General features: G+C 53.9%; 3 protein-coding genes across 3 annotated transcripts; 1 reads left to right on the top strand and 2 right to left on the bottom strand.

The window, feature by feature from the left end:
• Positions 1-1,276: 1,276 nt before the first annotated feature.
• MRFAP1L2 (Morf4 family associated protein 1 like 2) lies at positions 1,277-3,277 on the bottom strand. Its single transcript, XM_081155863.1, has 2 exons — positions 2,732-3,277; positions 1,277-2,313 (listed from the first exon to the last, which is right to left on the bottom strand). The coding sequence occupies exon 1, from the start codon at positions 3,102-3,104 to the stop codon at positions 2,745-2,747; it is 360 nt and encodes a 119-aa protein (XP_081011989.1). The 5' UTR covers positions 3,105-3,277; the 3' UTR covers positions 1,277-2,313; positions 2,732-2,744.
• Positions 3,278-10,266: 6,989 nt separating this feature from the next.
• MRFAP1 (Morf4 family associated protein 1) lies at positions 10,267-12,622 on the bottom strand. The gene is made up of 3 exons (XM_081155856.1): positions 12,286-12,622; positions 11,732-12,165; positions 10,267-11,258 (listed from the first exon to the last, which is right to left on the bottom strand). The coding sequence occupies exon 2, from the start codon at positions 12,126-12,128 to the stop codon at positions 11,745-11,747; it is 384 nt and encodes a 127-aa protein (XP_081011982.1). The 5' UTR covers positions 12,129-12,165; positions 12,286-12,622; the 3' UTR covers positions 10,267-11,258; positions 11,732-11,744.
• Positions 12,623-17,035: 4,413 nt separating this feature from the next.
• On the top strand, positions 17,036-19,553 carry S100P (S100 calcium binding protein P). The gene is made up of 2 exons (XM_081134175.1): positions 17,036-17,334; positions 19,267-19,553. The coding sequence occupies exons 1-2, from the start codon at positions 17,197-17,199 to the stop codon at positions 19,414-19,416; spliced, it is 288 nt and encodes a 95-aa protein (XP_080990301.1). The 5' UTR covers positions 17,036-17,196; the 3' UTR covers positions 19,417-19,553.
• The last annotated feature ends 1,513 nt before the right edge of the window (positions 19,554-21,066 follow it).

Genomic DNA, 21,066 nt, shown 5'->3' with positions numbered 1-21,066 from the left:
CAGTTCGCTCCAAACACCCACAAGCCCTCTCTAGCATGGACTGCAGGGCCAGTTCTGGACCTATGTTCCCTGTGCCTGGGTGATGGGGTGCTTATGCTTCCGGGCCCAGACCAAGAGTCACTTGGTCTAAAGCACTTGCGCAGTGGACACCTTTGTCACTTGCTCCCACCACGGCACAAACACTGGCTGCCGAGCCTGCTGGCCTGCACAAGTCCTGGTTTACACTAGTGAACCCGGACTCATTGTTCCCAAGGCCACCTTTCACTTTCTAAACTGCCCTGGTCTGTTCAGCAAACACCATGGCTCCCCGAAACAGATGCGCAGGCCAGGAGCCTAAACCATGGCTGGATCCCCGCACGTCCCGTCCTGCCCCTCAGCACATCCCGGGGGCAACACCATCAGAGCGCAGTCCACACTCCCCTGCGCCTTCGGTGACCACTGTGCCCCAGCCGTCATCCTTGCTCCATCCCCACTGTCAAGTTTTGACATAGCAGCCCATGAGCCTCTTCAAATGTGCACAGATCCTATCCTTCCTCTGCTTAAACCTTCAAACTGCTTCCCATGTCATTTAGACAACTGCTCCTTCTGACTCGCCATCCCCCACTGGTCCCTATCACCCAGGTGTCACGCTGCTCCTGACCCCAGGGCCCTGCTTGTCCCATCTGCCTGGAGCACTTTCCCTGGACATCCTCATGTAGTCCACACAGCTTTCTGCTGAAACGGTAGATTCCTACATAAAGCAGCAACACTCCCCCTGAATAGTCCATCTTCCAATGCTCCCTTGTTTTTTCCACAGGACTTACTGCTGACATACATGTAATTTTTTTTCCTGCCTCACTATGACCAGCATTGTGCTAAGCTAACAAATATCAGATCCAAGTGTACAAGCAAGGGGTCCCTCACTGATGGAGCCACACACCTGTGGGCATTCAGTTTGTGTGCTGACTCAAGTACCTGCCCTGGGAACCCCATACTGTAACTGCGTTTACAGATTGTCTTACTAGTTTGTCCCTCCCGGAAATCCCTAGTGCTCAGCAGAGTGTGGAATGGCTCATGTTCACAGTGAGTACATGACTGAATGAACTTCCTGGAGGTGGGGGCCAGACCAGATTCCTTCATGAGGTCCCTTCCTGCTCTGCCTTCTCCCTGCTCCTGCTCCAGTCCCTGCGGCTCAAACCTCCCTCTGGGCTACACAGTCTTTTGAACACATTTCTAAATCAGCAGCAAATGATCACCATTTGACAATGACAGACAATCAATGAGAAATTTTCATTTTGAAAGAAATTTATTTATCTCACCTTTTCCTGGCCAAGTCAATGGCTTTGGTCATTTGTACAAGTATTGTAAAATCTTGCTTTTAGCATTGGTTTTTCCAGGCAAATAAAGTTCATCATAACAAGCTTGAGCTCCGACCTCAACCCCTGTGAAGTCTGCTCTGATGATCTAGGCTGGATGTCACCTCAGCCTGGAAGACGCCTCCTGCTATCAGTCTGGGGCCCACTGCGGTCACAGGCTCCATCCTCTCCCTCCCAACCCCCACCCCCAGAGGTCATAGGCATTGCCGCTGGGAAGCCTGTAAAATGTATGACTGTATTTTTTCAAAAACTCAGCAAATACATGTAGTAGCTAGAACTCATCCCCTACCCTAGGTTACTCACCAGACAGGTTACATGATATGCACCAATTAACGTGCCACAGAAAAAAATTACATTTCTGAAAAAAAGAGAAAAAAAAAACGCCAAAAAACAGAACAGAGCCCTCCTTTGATCTGATGGACTGCATAGTCCCAAAATTCACACACCACCACTCTCCACACTCAACTGTCCTCTGGGCTGGCTCAATCTCATCCAAAGAAGAGGCATCCACACCCTCCACCGGGATTTGGGTTCTTGCTTCGGCAGCTGCGGCCAAGGTGTGTCTTCTCTCTTGCAGAGCTCTGACCTCAAGTCTCTCTCACAGGTCCCCAAAGTCCAGGATGCATAAAAAATAGCAAAGCACAAGAGTATACTTGCAAACTTTAAAAATACAACACTCACATGACCACACAGCAGCTTACAATCTAGGTCCTGTATTTTTACGTAAGAGCGTTTAAAAAAAAAGATACCGAAGCTATCTTTTCCAAACAGAGTGCACTAGACAATCATAACCCACATATGACAGCATAATACTGGACTCATCTACCAGAAGGGTCTGGAGATGCCGTGTTTACCATGATGAAAACGCAGACAGAAAAACAGGCGAGAGAAGACAGACTCCTGGCTCCAGCCTCTCCAGGCAGCCGGTCCGGCGGAATGGAGTCCATCGGCGGGGAACCTAGGGTACAGGGGGGAGTGTATCACCACAACCTCAACACCCGGCCGCCCGCAGACCGCGGCGCCTGCCTCACGGGCACCTGAACACTCCAGCTTCATCGGAGCACTTACAGGTTTCCATGCTGGCTTCAGGTGCACGCTCCTCTGATTTTTTTTGATTTTTTTTTGCCTGTGACCTAGGTTTTCACTCTAGTTAGTGACTGGGCTGCTCCACATTCTGCAAATATTTCCTATTAAGCGTCTGTGTGTTTCACAACTACATGTACCAATTACTTTCTTCTAATTAGCAACGTTGAAAAGTAAAACAAGATCGGAGCGGAGATCTCCGCAGCCTCAGCCTCCCGCCCCCGGGGCCGACGCTCCTTGGCGCGGGCGCCGCGGGTCCCCTCCCGCAGCCGCCCCGAGCCCCCGACACGTACGCGCCCGCGCCCTTCAGCAGCACTCGCGGCTGCCGATCTGCCGGTGGAGCTCCACGATGCGCCTGCCCATCAGCGCGGCCTCCGCCGCCTTCTTCTCCACCTTCTCGCACAGCTTCACCACCCGCCGCTCCGCCTCGGCGCCCGGGCCGCGCGTGGGGTCCAGGGCGCCGCGCTCCGAGGCCTCCACCTCGCTCTTGATGGCGTCCAGCAGGCTCTCGATCTCCAGCAGCCGCCGGCGGGCCCGCAGGCGCGCGCGCACGTGCTCGCGCTCGAGGGCGCTGACGTCCGGGCGCGCGGCGTCGGGCGCGGGGCTCGGCCCCCGCTCCCAGTCCTGCCCGGGCTCCCGCGCCTCGTCCGCGTCCACCGGCCGCATCGCGCCGCCTGCCACCCCGCCGCCCCCGCGCCCGGTCACCGCGCCCAAGAGGCCGGCCGGCACACAGCGGGCGCCCGGCGCGGGACGGAGCGCGGCCGAACCGCCCCTGCGCCGAGCAACAGGTCCCCCCAACTTTCGCAGCGGAGACGGCGTCCAAAATGGCTTCCCGGCCGTCGGCCGGGCTCGGCGGGCGCGCGGCCCTCTTACGACAGCCGGAGATGCTTTCCGGCCGCGCCGCTGGGGGGAACGCGGGACACCCGCCCGGGCACGCGCCCGCCCCACGCCCGGCTCCGGGAGGTGCGGCGCCCGCGGTCCCGCTGCAGCGCTGCCTGCGCCCTGGCGCGGGCGTCTCTGCCCCGCCTTAGCGCAGCCTAGTGGGAGTTCCTGCGCCGCGCCCTCAGTCGTGAGTGAGCCGGCTCAGCGGAGCCGCCTGAGCGATACCGCAGGGGCTGGCCCGGGCCTGGGTGTGAGCCGAGGCCGCGGCGCCCGCGGCTCCTTTCCCCAGGCCGGCTGGGCGCAGCGACGCCCCGGTGCCCATGCTGAAGGCCTGGCCCCCGCCCAGCCCGCGGGCGAGCGCAGCACGGAGCTGCTCCTTCAGTGCGCTGCACACGGCGCGGGCCCGGGGCACGCACCAGTCGTGTTTCCCTACAGCCCTCGGCGTGACAGCAGGAGCTCATAAATGCAGCTTTAACGTTACTTCCCAATAGATTTTTTTGTTACCGCTCACCCGAGGATATGAGAGAGAGGAACATCGGTGTGAGAGAGAAGCCTCCCGCACGCACCCTGCCCGGCGGGGATTGAGCCTGCAACCGAGGTGCCTGTCCGTGGCCGAAGTCAAACGCAGGACCCTTCAGGCCCAGGGCCGACACACTAACCCCTGAGCCAAACAGGCTAGGGCCCACTAGATACTTCTATACGCCACTGCTACTGTATACTGCCATTGTGGGATGGCTAAGGTAAGCTTCTACGTAGTTCACTGCTTGTACGTCTAGCAAATATACTTGGGAGACCCACTTGGTTGGCCAGGGGTCGCTGTCAGCTTCTGTAGGCCACTCTCTCGTCCTTGCACATGGTCCCCTCCATATTTAAAGCAACAACGTGGAATCTTTCTCATCCTTTGAATCTCTCTGACATCTCTTGTGCTCCTAGCCAAAGAAAGTCTGCTTCCAGGACTAGGTTACCTGAATAATCTCTCTTTTGCAATATAATGAAACATAATCATAGGACTCATACCAAGGAGCAAAAATCAAAAGAGGCCGACTTAAAATTTTGCCTGGCATAGGCTCCCAGGAATGAATGCTAAGGACATGATCTCACAGAAGCCAGATATGACAACAGTAGTGGTATTAAGTCTAGAGAGTTAAACATACCTCATATATGTTTAACTAAAGCATGTCCTGCTTTTGGTGAGTGGAATGGAATAAAATACATAGGAAACGCACAAAATTTTTGAGGCAGCCATATTAGCAGAAATACTGCCAGCCTGGGTGAAGAGAGACTAAGACTGTCAAAATGTAAAAAGACTTATAGACTCCCAATTTTCTACCAGCAGAAAGCAGGTTCTCGCCAGAAACACGTATTTTTCAATGCTTTCTTCAGAAGGGGTCAAGGAGTGAGATGGCAAAGGAAGAACATATTGGAGAGCCAGAGTATTGTGCAGAACAATGGACAAGGATGGCTTGGCAAGCTGTAGCCCCTGAACTAAGAATGGTTTTCGAAAAGACAATATGTGACAGAGACTGTATTTCGCCCACAGAACCTAAAAAAATTTTTCTGACTCTATAGAAAAAGTTTGCCAACCCCTGCCCTAGTGAACCACTTCTAGCTTCAGAACCAAAGCCTAATCATCCTCCACCACCCCCTCTTTGGATCCCCCTCATTTAGTCTACACTTTGGCACCTGGTTCCCGGTCTTTCTTTCCACCCCATGTCCTGCCACCATCTGGAAGTGTTCCAAGCTCACATGGCCACCGTCCCACACCTGGGCTCAGAGGCCCTCAACTTCCTCATATCCAATGAGCTCCTCCATGCCCCTTGGCCACTCATTCCCAAGGGTGGCTTGGGACTTTTCACCAAAAACTTGCTCAATACCTGCTCAGCACTCCTCCTTTCTGGACAAAGCCCATCCTTCCAGGTGACACTTTGATTATTGCTACCAGTGATTTTTTTAAACCCCTCAATTCACTTTAACAGCTACTTTCTCCTGTTGCTCCCCTGCTTCTCTCCTGCTATCCAGTTAGTGTATGTGGGCCATTGCTGCAGTAACATATTGTCAGAATCAAAACCCTAGCCTCGTACTCCTGTTTCCTCTTTCATTCTGCTCTGTCAGAAACACAGCCCCTGGTCAGTTGAGGGCTTGCTAGGGACCTTCAGTGAGGCTGCAGGAAAGTCCAGGGCTTGGGGGAGTCTAGTCTCAGCTGTTGTAGGTGGTAAAAAAATATTCTTTGAAGAGGCAAAGAATAATATGAACAGTAATCAAAACAGCCTGGTGCTGGCATAAAAACAGACATGTAGGTCAATGGAACAGAATAGAGTACCCAGAAATAAACCCACGCCTTTAGAGTCAGTATTTGACAAAGGAGGCAAAAACACACAATGGGGTGAAGATAGTCTCTTCAGTAAATGGTGTTGGGAAAATTGGACAGATGTGCAAAAAAGGAAAACTAGACCACCTTCTAACACCATACACAAGAATAAACTAAAAATGGATTAAAGACACGCTGGCCGGTGTGGCTCAGTGGTTAGAGTGTCAACTGGCGCACCAAAGGGTCTTGGGTTCAATTTCTGGTCAAGGGCACACACCTGGGTTGCAGGTTTGATCCATGGTACCGGTCAGGGCACATTCGGGAGGCAACCAATCGATGTGTCTATCAGATCGATGTTTCTCTCTCCTTCCTCCTCCCTCTCTTTCACTCTCTAAAAATCAACAGAAAAATATCCTCAGGTGAGGCTTAAAAAAGGATTAAAGGCTTAAATGTTAAACTTGAAACCATAAAATTCTAGAGGAAAACAGGCAGTAAATTCTCCTGGTGATAATTTTTCTGATAAACCTTCTTGAGCAAGGGAAACTAAAGAAAAAATAAACAAATGGGACATCAAACTAAAAAGGTTTTGCACAGCAAAGGAAACCATCATCAAAACAAAAAGACAACCCATTGAATGGGAGAACATATTCGCCGATACAGCTGATAAACAGTTAATATCCAAAATTTATAAAGACCTTAAAAAACTCACCACCAAAAGAACAAACAATCCATTTTTTAAAAATGGGCAAAGAACCTGAACAAACACTTCTCCAAAGAGGACATACAGATGGCCAATAGACGTATGAAAAGATGCTCACCGTCACTAATCATCAGAGATGCAAATTAAAACCACAATGAGATACCCCCTTGCGCTGGTCAGAATGACTACCATCAATAAATCAACAAACAAGTGCTGGCCAGGATGGGGGTGGGGGGACCCTCCTGCACTGCTGGGGGAATGCAGCCCCTGTGGAAAGCAGTATGGAGTTTCCTTAAAAAATTAAAAGTGGAAGTGCCTTTGACCCAGCGATTCCACTTCTGGGAATTCTATATCTGAAGAAACGCGAAACACTACTTGAAACGCGAAACACTACTTCAAAAGAATATATCCGCCCTTATGTTCATCGCAGCATTGTTTACAACAGCCAAGGTTTGGAAGCAGCCCAAGTATGATTCAGTAGATGAGCAGGTAAAAAAGCTACGGGACATTTACACCGTGGATTACTAAGCTGTAAAACAAAAGAATATCTCTTACCCTTTGCAACAGCAGGGATGGACCTGGACAGCATTATGCTTAGTGAAATAAGCCAGTCAGAGAAAGACGAGCACCACATCATCTCACTCATACGAGCACCACATCATCTCACTCATTAGAACACGCTGAACTAATAAGCAAAGTAGAGACAGACTCCTAGAGAGCAGGCCGACAGCTGTCAGGGGCGGGGGTTGGAGGGCTGGGGTGGTGGGATTGAGCAAAAAAATGAGAAAACCCATGGACACGGACAAGTGTGGTGATTGCTGGGGGAAGGGGGTGGGAGGAGCTAGAGGTGGAGGAAGGTATAGAGGGGACAAATGGCCATGGAAGGAGACTTGACTTGGAGTGGTGAACACACAATAGTGTACAGGTGATGTGCTGTGGAACTGTGCACCTGAAACCGGTATAATTTTGTTAACCAGTGTCACCCCAATAAATTCAATTTAAAAAGAAAGATTTTTAAAAAGATTATGAATGAATTTGGGAATAACAGATGGAAGATTTTGTGAATCATGGAATGGAAAGTTTGAAGGGAACAGGAATGGGGACATGAATTAGGAAAAAAAAACTACAGAACATTATGGGATCAGAAGAGGGGAAAACAGAATTGATGAAGGTGGGGGGGTCTTATTTTGGGCAGCGAACCAAGCAGGCCCTGGATAGGTTTCCATTTATCTGCCCACAGTGTTAACCAGGTAACAAATCCCCACGTATCTTAGGAAATTAGGAAAATGGTGGAAACAAGACACACCATGTTTACCCACTGCCTGGATAAAACTAAGGTTTTTCCCCGTTTATGCTACGTGTTCACCAGAGGTCGGCAGGAGCAGTGTTCATCAAAGGAACACAGGCTGGTGGTCACCAATCTTGACTGTTGCTGGTTGCGGTGCCTGAGGGAAAAGAGCTTTGGAGGGTCTCTTGTTGGAGGTTCTGGCTTGGTTGTGCCTCTTTCATAATTCATTGACCAAAATTAGTCATCCACACACCACCACCACCACCACCAGCACCGCCAGGGGGCTAGCATGTTAAGTGCAATCCTCCCATGTGCCTGGAAGGTGGAGAATCTGAACAGCACTAAATGCCCCTGCAGCAGTTTACCCCAGATTAGCTTTGGTTCTATAAATCATACATTGTCAGTGCTGGAGAGAACCTGAGACAAGGCGGCAGGTGATGGGAGCCAGGTCTTACTTCCCAGCCCCTGCTGTTCCACGCAGCCTGGGTTCTGAGGTTTTATCTTTGGGAAGGTTAAAAACTCTTCAGACTGTCCTGGAGTCAGACTTTTGTTAATGTCCCCCTCCCCACCAAGTGTTGACTGTGTCGTTGGCTGTTGCCAGTCTTCCCATTATGTCCACGAGAATTAAATTTTTCTTCCCAGGGTTCTCCTCAGCTGAGGAAACACCCAGATGCAGAAGCCTCTGTAGTACTACTTCGTGGTCTGTCTCCCCAGCCTGATGTGGCCACGGGTGGGACCAGTGGAGTTTCAACATTGTGCATCTTTGCCTCCACTTCTTATTGGAGCTTGTTACATAACCCTCCGTGCGCCCACAGCTTTCTGTAACAGCACTCTGATATGGAAGGACACTTGTCACACCTCAGCTACCTGAGCAGGTAGGTCCCAGCTTCAGGAACCTGTCCAAGAGCCCCCGTGAGCCCTTTCTGCACAGCTGTCCGTGACCTGAACTCTGAAGGATTGCCAGGAAAGGGACAGAGAACTTAGAGCTCATAAGGGGTATATGAATCTGCCATAAAAAAATTCTGGCAACCCTAGACATGCTCAATTTAGCCTCGCAGAATGGATCAGATTTTTGCTTAGAAAATGCAAGAGATTCCATCGTTCCTCCAATTGTTGGCAAGTCAGGGCAGATTGAAGGAGCTGGGGAAATCAGGGATAGGTGCTGCTTTGCGACTGTGACTGACATCACAAGAGGAACTAAGGAGTCACTGAAAAGAATTTAGGATAATAGTTCTCCGACTGGTGTAAGAATCACCTGATACTTAACATTTATAGTACAGTGAACACAGGCAATCATTTAAAAACATAGACCTAGATGTTTAGATGGAGTACGACTTTCAAACTATGGTTTTAGGTGGAAAAAAACAACACGCTAAGGACATTCACAGGTTATATATGTTACCATTTATGTAAAAAAAAAATTGGAGAGTTATATATGTATATGCTCTAACACCATATTTAGAAGGATATATAAGACACTGGTCAGTGGATGTCTTCCCAGAGGGGAACTGGGAAGCTGGGACGTGATCACTTTTGCATCTTTTGAACTGTGTGCCATTTGTAGTACTTATGTTAAAAATCAATTACCAAATGCAACGTGGTATCCTAAAACAGAAAAAGGTTATCAGTGGAAAACTGGTGAAATCAGAATAGCCTGCAGTATAGTTAGTAGTATTGCACCAAGGCTAATTCCCTAGTTTTAACAAACGTACCAAATGTAGTTTTGGTTGTGGCTGTTTCCTGCTTCATAATTCCATCCTACCCACTTCTCCCCATTAGAATGTGCTCAGAAAATTCCCAGTCTCTGGCATTTCCTCGCTGTTCCATGCCTGGATGGCCCACATTCGCTCCTTGTCCTTGGAAGTTGTACCCATTAAGGCCAAGTACACCATTTACTTGCCCTGAAGGCTCTACTTGACCCCCCACCCCCCAAAGACATGGTATCTACATTGTGACAGTTTTCTACTGTTTTATTACGTGGGTTCCCCAGGAAGCAGACTCTATAATGAAAGTAAAAGTGTGGGAAAGTGTACTAGGGATTAACACCTGTGGAAGGGAAGGACACCAAGACTGGACAGAGGGAGAAGGGGGGCTGTGATGCAGTCCTAACAAAGCCTCAGCAGACCCCATAGGGAGCTCTGAAGCTGAGATGCCCTTCAAAGTGGTTCCAAGTTGCAGTGAGAGGGACAGAGCCCTTAGACCCCTACCCCATTTATCACTGGATATGGGCCACCTGGAAAGGGGGCTTGACCTTGGCTAAGGCAGCTCTCAGGCAGAGATACTTCTTAGAGAGCGGACCAGCTGAGGGCCACCTGTCAGCAACACCTGCAGCAGCAGGGGGATAGGTCTTCACTTCTGAAGGGGTGGTCTACCAGCTCGCTATAATTACGTCCTACCACTTTACTCTATGCAGGACTGGAGTAGAACGGTCTCCATTTTCTAAGTGGAAAGACTAGAAGTACTGTGGCTTCTGCCCACAGAACAGGAGGTTCCTTCCTCCCTCAGGCCCCAGCGCGGTGCGCAGGTCAGCCTTCCCCGGGGTTGGAGGCCTGCTGAGAGTGAACCAAGCAAAGAACTTGTCCTCCACTTGGCAACGACGTTCATTCTAAAAGAAATGAGGTTTCCTAGGCAATAACTTTTTAGGTCGTCCCTCTTTTCAAGCAAATGAATACTTTTATTAACATGGTAACTTTTTTTTAAACACATGGTAGGGTTTTGACCTCAAATATTTGTCAGGTCTGCTACTCAAATGAACTTATAGCTGGACAATGCACAAACCTTAAAGATACCTAGTCCCTGTGCGTCTTAGGGTCCAATGCAGACAGTCCTTGCTCCCCCCCCCAGCCCCACAAGGGCCTTTGCAAATGCCTTTCCTTCTGTCCCCTGAAATGCATCAGGGTCTGACATCAACTTGTACAGAATACCAAGATCTCATGCCCTACTCTAGGTTCCACGTCAAATAAAGCTGAGTTAGGTTGTCCAAACAAACTGACCAGACAGGTTACATCAGATAGTGTGCCACATAAAATTTAAACTTTGAACAAAATACATCTCTCCTCCTTTGGTCTCACACAGAAAGGAAGTCAAGTCCCGAAACACAGACAGCGCCATCTCCCGCCTCCGGGTTCACCAGTCCCGCCAGGTCAGCCCGTCCGCAGTCCCGGGTGAAGTCTGGTCCCGTCGTCAGCTTCCTCGGCGCCGCCGCAGGGAGTCGTCCTCCGGAGTAGGGCCGCTCCTTCGGCACCCCCAGGGCTGGGCGCTCCGGCCCCGAGTCCCGCACAGACCCCGAGTTCCAGGGAGCGGGCAGGTCACACGGGAAAGAGCAAAGCACCTCAAAACTCACAAATAACCGAAGCCCAGAAACAACGCGACTGCCGCAAGAGCTTACAATCTAGGCCCTACTTCTCCTGTGTCACAGCATTTCCCAAATAAAAGTCACCTCCCCAAACCAAAACACTGAACAGTCAAAACTCATATTGAGGTCATCAACCACAGACCACAGCAGAAACGTAGTGTAAATGAGGACAGAGGACAGACGGGGGGAGGGGGGGAAGGGGGGGGGAAACAAAAGGCTCTCTGGTTTCAGCTTCTCCGGGGTGTCAGCCAATCGCCACCAGTTGACCGAATCCATTGGCTGGAAACCTGAGGTGCAATGGCGAGAATCCCATCATTAAGAAGTTACTCCTGGGGGGCGGGGGGGGGCGGAAGCAAACCCGGGCCCCTCGCACAGGCACCGAGCACGCGGGGCGCCCCCCTCCGTCCCCAGGCGGCGGCCCTGCCTCTGAAAACCCCGCTGCCACGCGCCCCTCCTCGCTGGCCCGCGTCGTGACTTTGTTCCCTTAGCAACCGTTAGGCCGATTGTCCTAAATCACTCCACCGACCGCGCGCGGCCTGAGGTTTCAACCACACACCACCCCCACCCCCCAAGCCACAAGCAAGCAGATTCCCCCTCATCACCAGCGTAGAGAGACTGAAACGGCACCTCGTAAAACGTCCCACAGTCACCCACGGAGCACGCTCCTCCCCTCCCCTCCCCCGACTCCCACCCCGCGGGGACGGTTATTAAATCAGCCGAGCGCGGGGCGGTCCCGCGGGCTCCGCGGCCGCGACCTTACCTCCGCCCCCGGCTCAGGACGACTCGCTCTTCTCTATCCGCCGCACCAGCGCCACCAGCATCTCTGCCATCTTCGCGATCTCCTTGGCCTTCTCCTCGGCCTTCTCGCAGCGCCGCGCGGCCCGGGGCTCGGCGCCGTCGGCCGGGCCCTGCAGGTGGTTGAGCGCGCTCTCCTCCGAGGCCTCCACCTGCGTCTTGATCTGGATGAGCATATTGTCCATCTCCCACAGCTTGCTGCGGTTGCGCAGGTACGCGCGCCCGTGCTCCCGCGTCAGCGCCGCGATGTCCTCCCGCATCTCGTTGATGACGGGCAGCAGGAACTGCTCGAAATCCTCCTCGGGCTCCAGCACCTCCACTTCCTCCGGCTCCGCCAGCTCCACCACGTCCAAGGGCCGCATCCTCCTCGCCGCTCCGGAGCCGCAGCGTCGACGTCGGCTGCAGAGAGAAAACGGACACTCGCGACGCTTAGCAACAGAGCTCCAGAATTATTCCTGAAAACTTTTACCCTTTTTTAAACTTTTCGCCTCGGAGAAGCCACGGAAGGAAGCGACTTACGCGCAGAGAAGGCGGCGAACAAAATGGAGTCGCGGCCGTCAACCAGCGCCCTGCGTGTGGTTGCGGCCCCGTTCACGACACGGCCGGGCCTCTTTACGGTCGCGCCGGCGGGCGGAACGGGACGCGGGCGCGCGCGCGCAGGTGGGCGGAGGAAGACGCTACTGGCTCCGCGGAGGGGGCGCGCACGCGTGCACGCACACGGGCACGAGCACGCGTTCCTCTCGCAGCTCACGGGGTGCCCCGCCTCCCTGCTGCCCTGGCTTTGGGGTGAGCGCATCAAGCGCATCCTCTCCTCCCGCGGAGCTTCTCCAGCGCGGAATTTACAAATGTTTAAGCTGTAAACGCGACCCACCTACGCGATGTCGTAGTCAGAGGCTGTGACGTCCCAGGGCTGGCCCTAATAGCCCCTTCCCCCGGGCGGGGCTGGGGATGCGTGCGCCTGTGCGTGGTGCCCGCGTGCGGGGCGGGTCCTGTCCAGCTTCCCTCGGCCCCTAGCAGATCTTGGCCCAGGTTACATAAATTAGCTTCAGCATCACCATTCTCCCAAGAGGAGGAGCAGGTGGCCAATTGGCATGTGGAAAGATGCCCAACGTCGCCAGAAATCAGAGAGATGCAGGTTAAACCGCAATGAGGAATCCCGCACACCTCCATCCATAAATACACAACAAGTGCTGGCCAGGGTGTGGAGCAAGGGGGCCCTCCCGCACTGCTGGTGGGAATGCGGACGGGTGCAGCCCCTGTGGGAAGCAGTATAGAAGCTCCGGAAACGATTAAACACCGGCCTGCCATGTGACCCAGCGATTCCACTTCTGGGAATATATCCGAAGTAGCCCCAAAATACTAATCAGAAAGAATATAGGCGCCCCTATGTTCACTGCAGCACAGCTTACAATAGCTAAGATCTGGAAGTGGCCCAAGTGCCCAGAGCAGATGCCTGGATAAAAAAAGCTGCGGGACCTTCACTTCACGCTGTGGAGTACTACTCAGCGGTGAAAAAGGAGATCGTGCCCTTTGCCACAGCAGGGATGGACCTGGAGAGCATTATGCTAAGAGAAATAAGCCAGTTAGAGAAAGACAAATACCATATGATTTGACTCATATGTGGAATCTAATGAACTAACAAAATAGAAACAGACTGCCCTGGCCAGGAGGGTCAGTTGGTTGGAGTATGGTCCCATACACCAAAAGGTTGCGGGATTGATCCCTGGTTGGGGCGATTGTTGTTTATCTCTTACTTCAATGTTCCTCCCTTTCTTTCTCTCTCCTCTCCCCCCCCCCAAATCAATTAACATGTCCTCAAGTGAGGATTTTTTTAAAAAAGGAAACAGACTCAGAGAAGAGACTGACAGCTATCAGAGGGCAGGGGGGTTGAGGGGCTGGGGGAAAAGGTGAAGGGATTAAACAGCAGCAACAGAAAACTCCTAGACTCAGACGGCAGCATGGTGATTACCAGAGGGAAAAGGGGTGGGGGAAGTAGAGGGTAAGAAGACTTGACTGGGGGTGATAAACACACAATACAACATTCCGTTGATGTATTATAAAGTTGTGCACCTGAAACCTATATAATTTCATTATCCAATGTCACCCCAATAAATTCAACTTAGAAAAAGGTAAATCAGAGCCCTTCACTGGCTACACTGGCTACAGCTCTGTTTAGCAAGAGCTGAAAAGAAGCTAATGAAGCGTTCTGGAAACTGAGATCAAAGGAATATTTTGAAGCCAGTTACTAAAGCCACATAAAATCATACACCGATTGATTTTTTTTTTTCATTTTTATGCACAAGTTAACTATTTAAAGCTACAGTCTAAATGAATGGATTCATTTTAGAGTAAGTGACAATGTGTACCTGAATAGTATTATTAAGATGAGCATATATGGCTGTAAAGTTTTAGTGGAGAAATGAGACAGTGAGGTGAATGGGTTTTCCCCCTGCTCAAGTCCCACCGCACAAACTTTCACAGTGTATTCTGAGCCCCGGGCGCTCCGGATAATTCTTCAAACCTGACTTACCAAATTTGTCTTTATTCTTTTATCTAAGTTATTCCAGAATGTCTTCTGTTTAAAATGCAAATTAAACTTAATTCAAATGTTGAAAAAAAAATCACTCCATGCAAAAATTCAAGGACAGATAAGTTAGTTTTCTAGCCTGTTGACCCGGTCTCAAAACAGCAAGAAAAATGTCAGGAATCCGGCCTGCACAAGTGCCACAGGCTTGGCTCCTGTTCTCCAGTCAAAGGGACACACGTCCTACTTTTGAATACTGCAGCGTTAAGACGGGAGAGAACAAAAGTCATGGAATTGTCACTGTACTTTTTTTCACATTTAAGTTCTCTGTGTTGAGAATGCCTGACTTTGTCTAGACAAGTGGCTCTCTGTCCGGAGCAGGCTTTGGCATCACCGGGCAGGCTGTCCAGCTCCAGCTCCCAGCCGCCCCAGGGTTTCTAATTCGGAGCCTGCTGCTGAAGACCCCTGGGCTGAGCGAGCCAGCCCCTTCGTCCGGTCGCCTCCCTTAGCACCTCCTCAGGAGCCTCCTGAGCTCCCTGGCGGTGGAGCCCATCTGCTGACCGGGGACATTAACTAGCATTCGTTTCTACGGTGACATTCTAACCACTTTTTTCACGTTTTCCTTTTAATCCCTCCAGAGATCTCCACTGAGACAGGCCTTTGAGTGGGCCTGCTTTCACTTTTGCAACAAGTTAGAAAACAAGACTTTGGGGAGAAACATTCATAACTAATTTTCAGAAAAAAGCATCATCTTTCTTAGAAAGAAGTGGGAGGGTCAGTGGGAGGCTGCCAGGTGGATCACGGGGATCAGACCCTGGCAGGCACTGCCCTGCCCCCCACCTGCCCCAGGCTCCGAGGAGCCCTCTCAGCAGCCCCTGGCCTGGGCACACCCCGCCCCTCCTGCCAGCCCAGCCCAGGGAAGGCAGCTGCCACGGTGGAGGCAGCCCAAGCCTGGCCCTTTCTTCACCCTGGGGTCTCGGGGCCGTCCTGTGGGTCTGATGGACTCTCTCTGTGACCACACGTTAGCCAGGCGCCTCTGAGCCTCATCCTTGCAGCCCATCTGGTCTTCAGCCCTCCCAGCCCTGCTGCAGCAGGAACCTAAGTCACCCCCACCCTTGGTATCAGACCCAGCATCTCAAACCCCTAGACATGACGTGTAAGTCCTTGGCCTTCCTTTAGCAAGAATCCCCAACCCTTAACATCTCCTGTTAGTCACTTTCCATCCACAGACCCCCTCGCTCTGCCCCTTGGCTGGAAATAGCCAGTGGTCCCTGTCCTGTTGGGAGTTGAGCCCAGTCTGTCTCCCCTATTTCTATTGTCACGACTCCTCTGCAATAGGCTTGGACAGTCTTCCTGCGGTTTCAGCAAGTGTCAGATTCACTTTTCCTGAGGGGCCTCTGACACAGGGCCCAAGTCCAGCCCCTTCTTGGAAATGTGGCCTGTCCTGAGGAGGGTGGCGCCATCCTCCAGGGCTCGCTGGAGACTGACCGACCCCAGACAGACTCCTGCGGGACCGGCCAGGTGGCTCCTCCGGACGCCTCAGCTTGCCGCAGCCCTGAAAGGTTGGGCTTAAGTGAACCCCTAAGGCCAGCTCTCCTCTTTGGCTGTGCTGATAAGAGAGGGCTGCAGATTCCTTTGGGAGACACCACCCTCCTGGTTGCGAGGCTCCAGCTCAGGGGACTTGGGCCCTGGAATCTCACCCTAAGAGGAAAGTGCCAGGCACAGGAATGGAGCTGGCCCTTCCCTCTGCCCAGATGATCCCCAGTGGGCCATGCCGGGCCTCCTTTGCAGGACACCTGGAAGGAGAGTTGCTGCTGCTAGCCCAGCGACCCCTGCTAAGTGCCAAGCTGGTGCTCAGACGCATGTTTGTAGCCTGGTTTATCTCCCCAGCGCCCTGCCCCCCAGTTCTGCCCAGGCTCCACGGTGGGCAGTGGGGGGCCTGCAGCCTTCCCCTGAGACAAACACCTCCACCTCCCTGCCCATCAGGAAGAAGAGAGAGGCAGCCAGAAGCAGGGGTACAGACTTGACCCAGCCCTGGCCAGGTGGCTCAGTTGGTTGGAGCATCTTTCCATACATCTAAAGGTCGCAGGTTCAATTCCCAGTCAGGGCACACACCTAGGTTGCCGGTTCGATCCCTGGTTGGGGTGTGTTGGCAACCAATAAATCTCTCTCTCTCCCTCTCTTTCTCTTCCCCTCTCTCTAAAAAGCAAACAAACTTGACCCCGACCCCACACTGATGCTGAGAGCGCACCTGACACACACACAGGCCCAGAGGAGCCTCTCCTTGTCTGACCCTGTACCTGCGGCCGTTTTTGAGTGGGGCCGAGGGGTGAGCTGGCCCGCTGACTAACTGACTCATTGCCAGCGTGTCTGAAAAGCAAGCGGGCTACCGGAGCATAACCGGGCCCGGCCCAACATTCCTTCCCTCGGATGTTTTCTCTGCACCAGGCCAATCTGATATTCGCACAGACAGGGGCCAAAGGACGGGTCCACTCATTCATTACTCACCCAGCAAACACTCACCAGGCGCCCCCTGACCCCAGAGACCACACCTGTCCCCCAGGGTGGGGGACACCATTGTAATTCACTGACAACCCCAAGACCCAGGGAAGTACAGTAAAATGTGGGTGCTCCGAGGCAGCCTGTGCCTGGCCTCGGCAGTGGGGGGTGGGGTGGGGGGCGGGGGAGGCTCCAGACCGTGGCACCAGGAAGTTGCAACAATGCATTTTGTTGGGGCTGAGCAATGCAGATGGGGAGGGGCAGGTTTGCGGAGCCGTCCAGCCCAGTTGGTCCCACCCTCTGTGTCAATACGAAGCTGGACCTTATAAAGCACCCGGAGGCCTTGGGTGGACCGTTTCCTCAGCCCCAGCAGCCACCAGGAGGAACTCGGGTCCGAGCCCAGCACCATGTCTGAACTGGAGATCGCCATAGGCATGCTCATCGACGTGTTTGCCCGGTACGCGGGGGCCGACGGCAACAGGCAGAGCCTGAGCAAGGGCGAGCTGAAGGTGCTCCTGGAGAAGGAGCTCCCCGGCTTCCTGGAGGTGAGGCGCCCGGGCCGAGGAGGGGCTCCACCGGGGGCAGGGCTGGCCCCCGCGGGCAGTCGGTCGGGGCGGGCCGGGGGGAACTCGAGGAGGATCTGGGAGGACGTGCGGGAAGGAGAAAGGAGGGCCTGGAAGGCAGAAGGGGCAGAAACCGTCCAGACCCAACTGCTCTAAGGTGTAGGGTTTAGAGGGGCAGGAAGGGGAGACCAGCTCCTGCCAGAGGAACAGATCCACTGCCCCAGGGCCCGGGGACTCAGAGCTTCTCAGCAGGAAGGGCCAGGCTGGCCCTTGAAGGAGCTGGTGCGCCAATTTACCTGTCGCCAGGATTCTTCCTCTGCAGGGGCCCCACGGCAGGGTGTGGGAGCCCGAGTGGAGGGGGAGGGGGCAGGGGCACAGGCACCGAATCCAGGGCCACCCCTCAGAGTTGTCCCTCTTCATGGCTGCTGGCCACCAGCACCCCTGTCCACCGTCTGCTTGCTCGCCTTCGCCATTCCCAGGTTCCCGTTGCCTGGTGCTAGTGGGACTGACAGGAGTAAAAACAGGAGGAGGTCCCATCCTGGCACTTGTCTGCCCAGAGCCCTGGGGCCTGGAGCCTCCCCAGGGGACCTCCCCAGGGGCTGAGACAGAGAGCCCACCCTCCTCTGCCTCCCCTCCCTGCTCTCCTCCCCTCCTCCCGTCCCCCTGCTAGTCTCCCCCCGCCCCTCCCCAACTCTGCCTCCCTGCCCTCTAAGGGTCTGAGCCCACACTGATAAAGTTCATTTGTTTTGTGATAGACAATGTAGGAATACAGAAATGTGGGGGGGAGAAATCCCCCCACATGGCCTCTCCCCATGAAAGTCAATCTGAACGAATTTCTAGTTTATATGCGATTTCATTTCTTTTTTAACTCAATGCTGTAGCATATATTCTCCTACATCACTCACTGAACATCCCGCCCAGGCAGGTGGCCCTGGGAGCACATTTTGAGAACCAGTGGCTAAGACAGGGATCCTCAGACTTGGGTCTGAAGAATCCCGGGGTAGCCTGGCAGGGGGGCCTTTGCCCTTAAATGATGCTGGGGGCCCTGCAGAGTTGGAGGAGCATGTGCTCAGCAGTGTCCCCTCATGCAGGGTCCACTGATGGACAGTCCGGCACCTCCAGCACCTGGCACAGCCGGCGCTTCACAAACCCTGGTAGCCTATGTGCCCTTGGCCAGGAATCGAACCCGCGGCCCTTTGGTCTGTGGGCCAGCGTTCTAACCACGGGCCATCCCTCTGGATGGCAGCAAGGTGTTCCACCCGGTGGCCGCGCCACAGTTTCCTGCAGAGTTTGCGGGTTCCAGGGCTGGGTCGTCATCGCCCCCTGCTGCTATTTCTCGGACCTGCACTGTGGTGGTGCCTGGTCCCTTCCAGAGGCCACAGCTCTTGCCCTGCCTCCGGACAGGCCCTCAGAGACCCCCACCCATGCCTCTGAAAGAAGTTCTGGGGCGTTGGGGCCCACGCAGGGAGGGCAGGCCTGGTCTGAACCCCAGATTCCGCCTTCCCCCGGTGTCAGGCCCTCTCCTCCCCTGTAACCCGGGTAACCCGCCCTCCAGCCTGGCGGAGGTGAGCTCTGAGGTGCTAGAGCAGCCAGCTCGGCGCCTCCCGAAAAGATCTTTGCTGAGGCAGGGCCCACAGAGCAGTGGTGCCCAAGGAGAGGGCCGCGAGTGGGCGCGTCTCCTGGGGATCGTCATGGTAACGAGCATCAGACAGTCCAAAGCCAACCCTTCCAATGCGCGGGCCGGGTCCCCGCACCCCAGAGCCCCCCGTTTTCTTTCCAGGGCGTGCGTCTGCTGGGCACAGCTGGCCTGGCACACGCTGGGGTTTCCCCCCCTCTGCCCAGTGATGGTGTCCGACTGAGGCCGGAGCCCCCGCAGGCACCCCACTCCCTGACCCTGGCCCCTGTCTCCTCCAGAGCGGACGGGACAAGGACACCGTGGAGAAGCTGCTCAAGGACCTGGATGCCAACGGCGACGCCACCGTGGACTTCAACGAGTTCATCGTGTTCGTGGCCGCGCTCACGTCCGCCTGTCACAAGTTTTTCCAGCAGGAGGGAGCCAACTGATGCCCTGCGGACCAGGTGCCTGCCCGGGCACAGGGAGCCACCCCGGCCCCGGGAAGCTCTTGGCGGCGACGATTTATTTCTCTGGGCTGCGGAGCGAGCTGATGGCCACCTGATTAATAAAATGCTTGTGAAATGAGCCTGGCCTCGGAGAAACTGGTTATTTCCTTCAAGCCTCAGCACCACACACACATACACAAACACACACACACACACCCCACAGAGCTCACTAATGTGCACTTCATGCTCATCGCCTGCCCAGTGGGGACACGGAGAAGGAAGGACACGGGCCGGTTGGTAAGAATCCGCTCTCGGGCCATCTCCTGAGTGCCCCCCCTGTGCGGCCTGGTGGGGAGGTTCGGTCCCTGCCTATGTTCACTCATCCGCATGGAGCCATCGCCACCTATATGGGCCCCAGGGAGGACCGTGGGACACGCAGTCAGTCTTCAGTCGGTCACATAGCCACTCATCAAACCCTGGGCCCTCCATCCGTCTCTCCAAACACGTTTTTTCAGGTATCTTTTTAAATTTTTTTAATATGTCTTTATTGATTTCAGAGAGAGGACGGGGGGCGGGGAGAGAAGCGTCAGCGATGGAGGGCCGCATTAAATTAGGAGCAGATACACACATCGAAGTAAAGCATGAAAGGCCAAGTCCACGGGACATGGGGGCCTGCAAGCGTGGGCCAGAGTGGAAATCACTTTTCCTTTCTTCTCTCTCTGTCACACGTTAGTCACCATCCTGCGAATGACAAACTCACAGAAGCTGCTGACAACACCAGAGCCCTCGCTCCCCAGCCTCGCTTATAGCTGGGGTGCAGGCACCTGACCTGGGGCCCCCAGACTCTGCCCTCACCCCAGACTTAGAGTCAGGCAATTGATGCCAAGAGAGGGACCTGGGAAACTCTCCTGGGTTTTGCAGCATGGTAGAAGTTCCCAGCTACGAGCTCTGCCCCCAGCTCTCCAGGTCTCAGCAATCCAGAACTACCACCTTCTTAAAGGAGAAAAGTCTTCTAATCATCACCTGGAGGCGGGCAGAGTTCTGTGCCTTCAACTAAGAACCGGGGCCACTGGAGCATGAAAATGGCCACAGGCCACTTCCTTGAAGGACCTGGCTTGTCTGACAGGTCCTTACAAGTCCCGGTCTTGACTCATGAAGACGAGAGGATTCATCTTCATGGATCTGCTCCAGCAAAGTGCCCTGCTCTGCAGCAGATTCTTTCTCTGGCTCGAGAGCAGTTCCCAAAGCTGCCCTGGAGTTTCTCTCATCTCATCATGCCTCTGCCCCAGCCTTCAACTGAGAGGCTCTCTGGTTTGGAGAACAGATCCCTGCCCCAAGAGACCAGCCTCCCGAGTTTCTCTGTCAGCCCATCTCTGTTCGGGGTCCCCATGCCCGCTCCCCATGGGTGAAGTTCACAGTCTCCTCTCTGGAGTTCACAGCTTCCGGGGTGGGAGGGCACCTGGCATCCAGGTCCTCGTAAAGCCGAAGTCACGTCCAACCAGCACTTCTTCACGATTGCACAGAGTCCACTGGCATGAGGGTGCCATCGTCAGCTCATTATTAAAGATGCGGTGTGGTGAGCAGTTAGATGTGAGCAGAGCAAGGACAGTGGGCCAGGTGCAGGTCAGCAGAGGGAAAAGCCCGGATGCCCAG

This window comes from Miniopterus schreibersii (genome assembly GCF_964146895.1).
Source record: "Miniopterus schreibersii genome assembly, chromosome: 1".
In the NCBI taxonomy this organism is placed as follows: Eukaryota; Metazoa; Chordata; class Mammalia; order Chiroptera; family Miniopteridae; genus Miniopterus; species Miniopterus schreibersii.
The sequence above is the reverse complement of the archived record's forward strand: the minus strand, read 5'-3'. Positions and strand labels throughout refer to the sequence as shown.

Bases quoted from the DNA above. Each gene is read 5' to 3' on its own strand.
- MRFAP1 (XM_081155856.1), bottom strand. From the start codon at position 12,128: ATGCGGCCCTTGGACGTGGTGGAGCTGGCGGAGCCGGAGGAAGTGGAG.
- S100P (XM_081134175.1), top strand. From the start codon at position 17,197: ATGTCTGAACTGGAGATCGCCATAGGCATGCTCATCGACGTGTTTGCC. The intron at 17,335-19,266 runs GTGAGGCGCCCG...TGTCTCCTCCAG, and splicing joins AGCTCCCCGGCTTCCTGGAG to AGCGGACGGGACAAGGACAC.
- MRFAP1L2 (XM_081155863.1), bottom strand. From the start codon at position 3,104: ATGCGGCCGGTGGACGCGGACGAGGCGCGGGAGCCCGGGCAGGACTGG.